General features: G+C 40.1%; 2 protein-coding genes across 2 annotated transcripts; one reads left to right on the top strand and one right to left on the bottom strand.

The window, feature by feature from the left end:
• The first annotated feature begins 440 nt into the window (after positions 1 to 440).
• On the top strand, positions 441 to 3,612 carry fut7 (fucosyltransferase 7 (alpha (1,3) fucosyltransferase)). The gene is made up of 3 exons (XM_014003664.1): positions 441 to 657; positions 1,973 to 2,049; positions 2,489 to 3,612. Exons 1-3 carry the CDS (start codon positions 479 to 481, stop codon positions 3,544 to 3,546), a joined length of 1,314 nt encoding a protein of 437 aa, XP_013859118.1. The 5' UTR covers positions 441 to 478; the 3' UTR covers positions 3,547 to 3,612.
• A 4,052-nt stretch (positions 3,613 to 7,664) lies between these two features.
• On the bottom strand, positions 7,665 to 11,704 carry pou5f3 (POU domain, class 5, transcription factor 3). Its single transcript, XM_014003895.1, is given in 8 exon segments — positions 7,665 to 9,644; positions 9,723 to 9,887; positions 10,113 to 10,243; positions 10,352 to 10,441; positions 10,444 to 10,463; positions 10,575 to 10,652; positions 10,654 to 11,371; positions 11,606 to 11,704. Coding segments are annotated over 8 exon segments (1,488 nt in total). The 5' UTR covers positions 11,628 to 11,704; the 3' UTR covers positions 7,665 to 9,380.
• Between the last annotated feature and the right edge of the window lie 256 nt (positions 11,705 to 11,960).

The raw sequence follows: 11,960 nt of genomic DNA, 5'->3' as shown, positions 1-11,960 counted from the left end.
TATTGCCTGTGCTGATTATGGCAAATGATTGTTCCACTTTGCTGCTCCCGCAGAATGGGATTAACTGCAAAAAGACYTGAAGTTGAAGGAGTTGATCTCTTTTAACGTCTTTATTATGTTTTTAAACAGTTTGTGGCATTTGTTTGGAACTGTTTTAACTGAGACTGAACTCTATTTTAGTCCTATTTTGCCTTTAATGTATGGGGGTATGGGTGTGTGTGTGTGTGGGTGTTTGGGTGTGTGTGTGTGTGTGTGTGTGTGTGTGCGTGCTGTGGAAAGTTAAACTTTCTCGTCTCTGGTGTAACACCATATTTGTTTCAAGTCTACTTCAACACTTCCTCTTTCTCCATCGACACATGCAGCAAACTCTCACAGTGCAGGCGTTCCCAGAGAGATGACTGAATGATAACACACAGGAGCAGGTGGTATATGTCTTTTTTTTTTTTTGCTGTCAATTAAATGCAAGTATTAATTTAGCATGTGGTTTTGCAAAGAGGAGGGAAGTGATGTGAAGATGAGCTTGAAACAAAACCAACAATCACTCAGAAAACCACAGCTCAGTTTCCTTAAAAAGGTCAGAGCTTTTCGGCACTTGAAGCTTCTCGGCAATCTCCTCCAAGCAGCAGCCATAAAAGGGTCAATTCCTTTTGTGATCAGGTTAGTGGAAGATGCTTATGGATTTTTATTTATTTTTATTTTATTTTTATGTGTGTGTGTTTGTGTAGTTTAACTTCTCAGTTGTCTCTGTTGCACACTATTATTTCCTTTTGTTCATAACTAATGAATAAAATCTATATGTAAGTGGTGCAACTTTAGTTGTTCCATTAGGGCTGTTTTTAAATACATTGTTCAGTATTTACTGTAAAGGAGGTCAGTGCTTTTGCCCAGATATTGCAAATCTTTTACCACATCCTGTTCGTTTTGATTTTACTGTCCTCACTAGAGGCTGAAAATTAGTAAAATCACACACTTTTGTTATGCTTTTAAGTAGTTTCGAATCAGAGTTTAAATTTTTTTTCAAATAATCTAGCCTAAAAATTTTCTCTTACTTGAAAGCAATCTGCAAAAAGAAGGAAAATAATAGTTTTCATTCAAAACTTTTTTAGAAGATAGGTGCAGCTCACACTATTTTTACATTTCCATTTTGATGTTGTCAGTTTTGTGTTTTCTCTGTTTTAAAGGCTGCTCAGTTTGTTAAATGGTGTGCAATATTTGTGTAAGCTAAAGGAATAATAACATTTATGCAAAAACTATGAAGGCATTATGTGAAGATTTAGGTTCATTGCATAAATAAGAAAACAGAGAAGAACTTTAACATTCTAAACATGAAATGTTCAAGCTATTTACCATTTAATGTAATGTTAYAGTAGATGTTATAGTAGACAAACCCTTCAAATCCTCAAAAAATAAAATAAAAAATAAACTGTTGATGCTCCTGTTTTGTTGCAGGAAAAGTGATGAAAATTTTAGCGAGAAGGACTGAACTACTAAATTGTTTTACAATTTAAGAGCAAATAGACAAGGCTTTAGTTTAACACTTGTTCAGATTAAAAATTTGGTAGCTAAACCAACTTGCAGCGTTCTTAAGATCTCTCCACGTGTCTGAGGTGTCTGTCTGTGACATCCTGTGTGAGAAGTTCCACATCTGTCCTGGCAGATTTATAACTTCTTCATTTTCGCAGGCAAAGTGAAACCTTAAATTTTCGGGTCTTGTTTCAACATCCTGGTTTCTGTGATGTCACGACGCTGAACATATTTATTGTAAAGAAAAACACGTTAACCTGATTTATAACCCAGCATTGACTGAGCATTCTTTCCCCCACCCTAGTTTTTCTGGTCATTTCCAAGGAAATATTTTAGAAAGAGAGAAACTGTCTTCACGACATTTAGACATTCCTAAGATGTGATTGCAGACTTTGATCAGAAAAAAGTTGCTGCTCACTGAATGCTTTTTTTTGTTCTGTATGCATAGAAAACAGGAAGCTTGCACAATCCTTTCATGGGACTGGATGAGCAAAGAAAGTCACAACTTGGAGCTGATGAATGCTGGTGAGTCTTCTTTATGTTTTTTTAATGACTAAGTTCTTGTGAAATTAAGGTCAACATGTAGAAGAATTCCTTAGGCTAAGTGTTAATTTCTACTTTCTAAATGTAGTTGTTGCAACTTTAGAAGCCAAATGTTTTATACAACTGACTTGAATAACTTGATTTAATTCAAAAATGATTTTGATTTTGGAACCTGTATAAAGTTGCACACTGTTGTTTTTCTTCCTGTAATAAATTTTAGATGAAATCCAAAGAGGTTGCCCCGAAACCAAATCTGATGTCCTTGAATGCAAACGACTGCAATTTTTTAACCATTTTTGCTGAATTTGCATTTTTTAAGAAAAAAATGTAAATGTAAATAGGGAAGTAAAAAAACATACCAGGAATTTAAAAGATTAAAACGAATTGAATTGTTTAATTCTTGCCTGTTTTTTATCAACAGGAGTTTCCGTACACAGAAAGATGGTATTCTGTTTTAAGAAGAAGCGCGTTCTCCTTGGTTCCCTTGGCTCGCTTTGCTCCTTTTGCTTCCTGTGCGCTTTGATGAGATGGCCGAGGCCAAACCAATACTCTGCTTACAAACCCAGCAAAAAGATCGTGACCATCCTGCTGTGGCACTGGCCCTTTGGGCGCTCAATGAGTCTGAAGGGAGATGTGTGCTGGGATCTCTACCAAATTCCTCACTGTACACTGGTGGATCAGCGGTCTTACTTCCCAGCAGCTGATGTCGTGGTCTTCCACAACAAAGAACTGATTCAGGGGTTGCAGAAGCTGCCCACTGATCTCCCACGACCWCCGGCCCAGAGGTGGGCATGGATGTCTCTGGAGTCACCTGACCATAACGGAGACTTGCGGAAGTTTGCAAATGTCTTCAACATGACTGTGTCCTACAGGAGGGATGCTGACGTCACAATACCGTACGGTGAGCTGCTACCTGTGGAGCTTGACGAACACCTGGTGGAAGATAAGTTCGTGAACAAGAGCTTCTTGGTCTGTTGGGTGGTCAGCAACTACATGAGCCGCCACAAACGAAGCCAAGTGTACAAAGAGCTCAAAGCCATAGTTCCTGTCAAGGTGTACGGCCGTTGGACGAGGACACCTCTCTACCCTGAAGAACTCCTACCGACAATCTCACGCTGCTACTTTTATTTAGCTTTTGAGAACTCAGTGGCCAAAGATTACATCACAGAGAAGTTGTGGAAAAATTCTTACCAAGGCGGGGCTGTGCCCATCGTACTGGGACCACCAATCAGGGATTACAAAGAAGTGGCTCCAAATCATTCTTTTATCCACGTCGATCAGTTTGCTTCAGTGAAAGAACTGGGAACGCACCTCCAACAGCTGGCAAAGGACAAGAGGCGATACGCTGAATATTTTGAGTGGAAGAAGCACTGGAAGGTGAAACTTTACACCGACTGGAGGGAAAGACTGTGCAAGATCTGCTTAATGTACGACCACTTACCTCAGCACAGGGTTTACTCAGATCTACAAGGTTGGTAAAAATAATACTGTAAAAATACTGTAGGCTGTTTGATTTGTAAATTTTTTTACACATATTTTAACACGGACGGAGCCAATTTTTTACATGCAAAGCATTCTGGGTAAATGATGACATCAACTAGGTCATCGGTGCGAGGCTGCTAGGGACCACCCTGAAGGTTAATCTTGGACAATATCTGACGATTGGCTCTTTTAAATGAAACCAGAGAGCGTTGACAGAGAGGAGAAGGTAGAAATGACTCAGCCTGTAACTGAAAATATAGATGGAGGACAACAGAGCTGCTTCATGGAAGAAGAACCTCAGCTTAGCCTATTAGCCTTTGCGCTAGCCCTCACGCTATATTGCCTCATTTGTATTAGCTCAGCGCTAGCGCGACAAACAAGCTAAACTGAGGTCCTCCATCCTTATTTTCAGTTGCAAACTGAGTCATTTTTGCGTTCCCCTCTCTGTCATGTGGATGGAAGACCTCAGTGATGAGAGAATGTGTAGCGCTGAGCTAATACGTATATATGGTGATAGCATCGGGGCTAACGCTAAAGCTAACAGGCTAAGCTGAGGTTCTTCTTCCATGAAGCAGCTCTGTTGTCCTCCATCTATATTTTCAGTTACAGGCTGAGTCATTTCTACCTTCTCCTCTCTGTCAACGCTCTCTGGTTTCATTTAAAAGAGTCGATCATCAGATATTGTCCAAGATTAAACTTCAGGGTTGATATAGCTCGCTAGCAGCCTCGCACCGATGACCTAGTTGATGTCATCATTTACCCAGAATGCTTTGCTTGTAAATAAAATGGCTCCATCCATGTAATATGTTTTTAAACTTTTAGTTTAAAAAWTATAAAAACTRAAMAKCCTACAGTATTTTTACAGTCTTTATTTTACAGTTAAAATATATGTTTATCACATAAAGTCTAATGTTACAACTAATCGTGGATCCCTTTAAATAAAATATTAGAAAATATCACTGACACGTTTTCATTATCTAGCTAACTTTCTGAGTGTTAAATTGTTTCCACTAACATTTCTTTGTAATTTAGCTCACTGTTTTTACATTTTGCTAATTAAAGCATTCAAGGCCGAATGCAGATCACCCGCCAGTTTAACTAGGTTGAACTCGGCTCGCGTTCCTCCGTCAGGCCTACAGCTCAATGGGCCAGTTACTCCAAACAACTCAATTAACTTTTCCTGTGAGAACAATAAAATTTCTTACAACAAATCATGGGTTTTGATACAGGTACAGACTTTAACGGGCCAACTTCTGCCTGAAGTTATTATACTTGACCTTGTATGACCTTAACCTTTAAACTCCAACCTGTTTAACCATATCAGGTCCTATCATTTGATGAATAACTAGAACATTTTGGATTTTAGCTACCTTCATGTAAAAATATCAACTCTATATCACCCTTAATGCCTGAGCTATGAATATTTATATGTTTTGAAGGGTTGGCAGGCTGTGGAGGCCATCTTGGATTTGATTGACTCTAAAAAGTAATCAGCTAGGCATTCACTTTGGCCTGTGATTTACAACAAAATTCTCCCCAATGTTCTTGAGCTACAATGGTGAGAGCAGACACACACAGACAGATGCACGGAGGTCATTACAGTAAATTTAAATGTAAAAATTAAATGTAAGATGTTGAAGTTAAGTGTTGAAGTTTGCATTTCATTATTTTCGAAAGGAACGCAGCCTTTGCCGTTGGTGCTCGTCTTGTTAGGATATCTTCATCCTGACGCAGCTGCTAACAGCGGGTTAGCGTTAGCTAACCATGATGTCATCATCACTCACTGCTAATGCTTCTAACTCTGCCATAAAAGGTATTTAAATTTTATATTCAGCATATGTACATTGAAGAGGAGACACAATTTATCATGATAGTATTTATTAAGTAATGACTCAGAATAAAATAGGAGTAATGACTTTCTACTTCTTACCTTTTTAAAAATGTAGTGAGTAGAAAGTACAGATAATTGTGTAAAAATGTAATGAGTAAAAGTAAAAAGTACGCTGAAAAATAATTACTCAAGTAAAGTACCGATAACCAAAATTTCTACTTAAGTACAGTAACAAAATATTTGTACTTAGTTACTTTACAACTCTGGCTTATTTGTATCTCCAGAGTTGTTCTAGTATAACTGAAGCAAAATGTAAGTTATTGCCAAGAGTTTATTTGTGGGTATATAATGATGACCAAAGTATCTGCAATGTGGTCAAAGAACTAAAAAACAGAATAGTGTAGGTCTTGTGTTTAAATGTTTTAGGTCAATGTCTGTTAAATTAGCTAACTTGTAGATAATTTTGTGTTGGYCAAAGTCGATTATCCTGGCGGCCATCTTGAATTGTGTTGACTCCAAAGGTTTTTTGGTTGTAGCAATGATTAATTTTAGGTTATATTAAAAACTGCCCTGTGGTTCATGAGATATTTCGCTAACATTCACTGACTTGGGCAAAAACAATATGGGGGATAGTTACCAGTCAAAAAAAAWTTGTTTTTACATAAAATCTTTTTAAAAGCTTGTAAACCGATTGCACTCTGTTCATTCACTAGTTCAGTGTACTCAATTTTTTAAGTGCAATCGGTTTACAAGCTTTTAAGCAATGATAACTAACGGATTTTACAGTGTAGAGGACTTAAAGTCCCCACATTAACTGATGTAAGAACATTAGCTTGTGACAAACTCAATGATTCATCTTCACCTACGCTGCATTTGACAATAAATGGAAAAGACCCACGATTTGTTCTGTCTTTACTTCACGTGTTCGATAAAAATGTGGTTTGTGACAGAAGTTCTCTGGTCTTTACAATAAAAATCATGAGCGACGTGTGATCTAACCACAACTCAGCTTCCCCAAACAGAAACGAGTGAAACTGAAGATACTGAGAATAAAGATTCACATTATCTGCAGTTGTTTTAGTTACAGCTACTGCTTAAACAGTTTCCAGTGAAAGCATTTCATGATTTGAATTGTCTAATTTGAATAACTGCACAACTTTTAACAGTTTATATTTTAATGGCTTCAAAGAACTAAACTTGTTCATCTTTAAGATTTATCTCTAAAATGTGCCCTGTATGGTTTATTTATATCAGATGTTCATTATAAAAAAGTAGTATTAACTGGCAAAGATACTAAAAGCTTGTTTTAACTTTTGTTTGAATCTTTTTATATGCATTTTTCCTCWTTTCATTCTTGCTCACTCCAGAACTTTTTATCAGAGGATGCATCATTGGAGAAGCTATACAAATTTATAAATRCAACATTCATGCCGAATTATGTTCAGAATTTTAATTATGGTGTTGCCATTCAGTCTTTTTATCCCCAACGTATCAATTTCTGTCAAGCTCTGCGTTTATTAAAGCAGCTCTTTGTTCAGTCAGGGTCCTGTTTTACTTCATGTGCAGAACTGGCTTTTTTTTTTAAATAATCTGAGCATTACAGAACCAAGATCCCAATAAATAAGAGTTATTGTGGCTGAAATGAAGGTTATAGTTCTACCGCATTCCAAACCAGGCACCCCTTTCACCAGCAGTTTCCCAGCTCCTTGTGGAGGGGGGGGGGGGACCCTGGGCACCCCCCCAGGCCCGAGATGTTCCTCCTGCAAATTCAGGGTCTCTTAGTATGTCACCAAAAAGACCCCAATCCAGCGGTGCTCATTTCTGATCCTCAAGGGCCACTCTGAGGTTTCCCTGCTCTTTGAGTTCTGCAGACTCCTGTTTTAGCAGGGAGAGATATAAAACAAGCAGGATAGTGACCCCTAAAAACCAGGATTGGGCTTCAAATGTACCAAACCAACAGTTCAGTTCCTTTTACAACCAGGGCAGAAGCTGATTAAAATCTTTCAATGCTGCAAAACAAAAGTGTCTGCACTCTTCCCCAGATACAAGGCTTCAATACAACACTGTATCGAAGGTCATCAGTCAGTTCTTTGAACTTTGTGGCTTTGGTTTGAGCAAATATAGAGGACAGTTTCACTGGTAGTTGTTGTGAATCAATATGTTGAGCATCAAGTAGATCTCAGAAACGGTACAAAAGCTGTTTAGGTGACTAATTCCCAAAGACATTTTTATTCATCAACTCAGAAACAAGACAGAAAATGAACCTCTCTGGAGGTGCTCGAGCTTACAGGAAAACTAAAAAGATGTTTATTCAACAGCAAAWAGGGAGTTGAACCTTAAAGTGACTCAATTCTTCAACTTTTGGACAGAAAAACAGATTTGTTTTATTTTTTCAGTGATGTGCGGACATTTCTGATCCAAGATATTTACAGATTGAATTTAAGAAAAGCTGACATTTTATAATACTGACTTTTCACATTACAGTAAGCAGTAAAACCAAATCATTGCCGTTTTTGTTGCTTAATTACAAAATTGTAAACAACTCYACATTTAATAAAACATTTCATTTAAGTCGCTAATTTAACAGATAGTTGCGTTTACACTAACTTTCTGTGCATCTACCACAATTCATCTGATGATTTTGTTTTTATTTGCAGATAAAACAGCAGCACAAATGGTCTAATGTGGATAGATTCTGACAGAATTTTAAATTACGCGTACAAAAATAATGTTTTGGCTACGATGCAGAGGTTGTGATTTTTAGAAAAAAAAAAGGTCACATTTCAATATATTAGGATATAAAAATCATAACTATTAGCTAAAATGGCATTGCACTGGTGGCAAATATTCAAGTCAGAAACAAACTGAAGATGAATCAGCTTTAAAAAGTTTAATGCTCCTAAAGTTGGGTTCTGTGGAAAGGCTAATATCTTACCTGCTGTAGATAGCTCTTTCAACAATGTTAATTAGACCAACAGTTCAAATCTGATGCTCGTTTACATAAAATTATGATTTCATCCAAGACGGCAGCTGTAGCTTTTCCAGCAKGATTATGCTAGGTTATCCATGTACTTAAAAACTGTCAGAGCAATTTTAAATAAACAACTGCATAAAAAGCTTTGAAATGTTGACACTGGTCGTTTTAAGATGGCCGCAATCTACTTTGGTCCTTTGCTCGATTTGAGCTAAATGTTAGCTTGTCAATCCAATAACATTCGTCACTCAAAGAGCCATCTCAAACAGGTATTTGCTCATCTTTAATTAAAATTTAGCATCCTTTTGTTGAATGTTTGAAGACTTTGTGTGCAGGTAAGAATAATGAATTAAAATGTAATAAACCGAATAATTCTGGTGCAAACTTTCTAAAACAAACAGGTTCAGTTTGTCTCTATTCTCCATCTTGGCTTCAGTCAACAGTTCACTTTTAAAATGTTGACGCTGACATTATACAAGCGTAATAAGTAAAACACACACCTGCAATGTYTCCCTTTGAATTTGGGTCTTTTACATTAATGTTTGAATACTTTTATTTTAAAGTTTGTGCAAATTTTTTTTAAAAAGAAGCAAACAAACAGCATTGCTTTGATTTTAGTGAGCAATTAAAAAGGAGTATTAGTTATATAGTTCTGATGGTACACAAATATTGCACAATTATTGTCAACTTTTCGAAAAATTAAAAAAATAAAAATCATGGACAACCTATCAAACAATACAAAAAAAGTGGATACTTATACCCTATTTTCACCATAGATCTGCACCAAATACTGAAGCAGACCATCTTTTAGTACAACTTTTAAAATGGTTAAAGCCTTAAAGTGTTCAGAATGCAACAGTGGATATAAAAAAGGCACAATTGTAAAATTCTAAATTGTTTAACAGTAAAAATAAGCCCAATTCTTTTCTCATTTTGCCCTTATTACCAGTCAAGTTTCTGAGTTCAGTCGCTTGGATTTGTGTCAGATGTAGGGAAAGCTGGTCTAGTCGGGAATACCCACCCAGTCTACCCTGTCAGGTGGCCCACCAGTCCGGAGTGCAGGGCTTGTTTCAGGACGTCCGGCCGGTGAAGCGGCGGCATGTAGAGCATGGGGGGAGGCGGTCCGGCGTAGCTGCTGGAGGACGGGTAGCCTTGACTGGAAACGGGGGAGGGGGCCACGCTCAGAGACRAAGGGCTCTGCTCGTAGTACTGACCGTCACACTCCTCGTCCAGCGGCAGGGCCAGGCGCTTCCCTTTCTGCCTCCGATTGCAGAACCAAACACGCACCACCTACCAAGTACACCGTTAGCTTCCACAACAAACCCTCAGAAAGGGAAAACACATCAATAAAAAGAAGTCTGCTCTTACGTCTCTTTCCAGGCCCAACTCATCTGCGATTTGTGTGATTTCCTGAGTGTTYGGTTTGGGACACTTGATGTAGAAGGACTCCAGGGCGGAGCGCACCGCTCCCTCCAGGCTGGTCCTCCTCTTCCTTTTTCTGGTGTCGACAAAAACTCGCTCAACCTTGTACATCTGAGGAACCACAAGCAGCATTTTAATGAGGACACACAGTCTGTTCATGAAAAACCGGTTCTGTCCACCGGGTGGCGCATTTGCATGAGCAGATGGACCTGATTCTTGTTGGCTCAGCAGGAAGCTTGAATACAGTAGGCCTGAAAAGACCAYTTCTATAAAAGTGAGTAAAAAGGCCTTTGTTGTCTTGTAAACCGGTTGACAGATGTGAGGAGCTGTACTCACATCTTGAGGATTTTCCGAGGTCTCTGCCTCGACCAGCCATCTCTGCAGAAGGGGCTTCAGCTTGCACATGTTCTTGAAGCTCAGCTGCAGAGCTTCAAAGCGACATATGGTGGTCTGGCTGAACATCTTGCCTACAAAAACAGCACAAAAACAAATACTCAGATCCCACAGTCCTGCAGATAAATCAGTTCTGATTTTAATCCTATAAATAAACCCAGTGTCCTTATATGAGAGCTTACCATAAAGGTTACCCAGAGCAAGGCCAACATCTGCCTGAGTGAAACCCAGAGTTATGCGCTTGTGTTTCAGCTCCTTGGCAAACTGCTCCAGTTCTTCAGTGGAAAGGTTCTCCTGAAAATCAAGTTTGATAAGAGTTTTGTGTTGAAAGGCTAAAAACAGACTTTAAAAGTTACAGATTGTCCCAGATTTTAGTTTGATCCGGAAGCGCTGAGGTCGTCTTACCTCCTCAGAGTCGCTGCAGCCCCCACTGGACGAGCCGCTGCTCCGCGTGTTGGAGGCCGGGTTCTGCGCCTGGGGCTCGGCCGCGGCTTGAGCGGAGCTCACGCCGAAACACGCGCTCCGCGGAGTCCCGTTGATCGGAGGTGACGGGGACATGGAAGGGGACGACGCAGAGGGTCCCGGTGGGTTTTGGGCACTGGTGCTTGGCGGGTTGATGTGGGCGATCCCTGGCCAAAAGGTCGGGTTCCAGGCYGCGGGGTAGAAGACGCCGTGGTGGTGGTGGTGGTGGGGCATGCCCGTGGAGGATGACGGCACCGGGTATTGCTGGACCTTCATCTCGGTTGAATACTCATCTCCGGTGTCCTTCTCGGTCTTGATCTCGGGCAGCCTAATTTGCTCCCGGGTCTCAGCGATCTGGGGGCTCAGGTTTGCGGGCTGGGTGGCTGCGGTCACGCCGGGTACCTGACCGGTGTACTCGGGCGCAGTGAAGGGATACCAATGCTTGGGTTGTCCAAAGTCTCCAGCTTGCAGCTCGGAGTCCCTGTAGTCGCCGGGGACGGTTGGGAACGGGAGAAAGGCCTGCGCGGATGGGGCTGCGATGCCTCCATAAGCTGTCTTGCTGTAAAGCAGGCTGGGGTCCGGCAAAACACCATGAGGAAGCTGGAACGACGATGAAGCGATGCTTAAACTTTCTTCAACAAAAACTTGACTGTAAGCGTTGGCTCGGCTGTAATCATAAGGTCTGCTCTGGTACTCCGGACTCTGGGGCCTCTCAGACATCTTTCCAAGAACGTGAAGACCTGTTAACAAACAGGCATCCAAAAAAAAAAAAAGCTTTAAAAAGTTGAAAAATGAATGGCTTTTCTCATCCCAAACTGAAGCTGGATCAAAAACGCACCAGTTTTAAGCGGGAGAAAATATGGTGCGTAAAACGAACCGTGCCCCCAAAAAGTAGGCCTCAGTTTCGGTTCTGGCGCAAGACTAACACTCCTCTCCATGAAACCCAGTGTTCAAAAAAACACCTCCCAACTCACCTTCAAGCTCAAAAGTGCTCATCCCGACTCCTGACTCCGCAGGTTTCTCCAATCACAGCTGCGGCTGCGCGCTCATTGGTCCACCCAGACAATTACGCACAGCTGAGGGTCAGTTCGAGAATGACCTTGATTCTTCCCAGACTAAACGGGGCGTGTTTTGTTGTTTGACACAAACTTTCAGTTTATTTTTGGAGCACGCTTTTCCTTGTAAATTTGTGAAGCAATTTATTGGACTAAAACATTAATACCTGTAAACATATTTACATTGCTAATGGGCACGGGTCGGTCGGGTCTCCTCCATATTGCATCAGTGCAGAGTTTGTATAGGATTTCTTGTAAATGTGGCAAAAAGCCT

The sequence above is a fragment of the Austrofundulus limnaeus genome, unplaced genomic scaffold (assembly GCF_001266775.1).
Source record: "Austrofundulus limnaeus strain Quisiro unplaced genomic scaffold, Austrofundulus_limnaeus-1.0 Scaffold20, whole genome shotgun sequence".
Classification (NCBI taxonomy): Eukaryota; Metazoa; Chordata; class Actinopteri; order Cyprinodontiformes; family Rivulidae; genus Austrofundulus; species Austrofundulus limnaeus.
The sequence above is the reverse complement of the archived record's forward strand: the minus strand, read 5'-3'. Positions and strand labels throughout refer to the sequence as shown.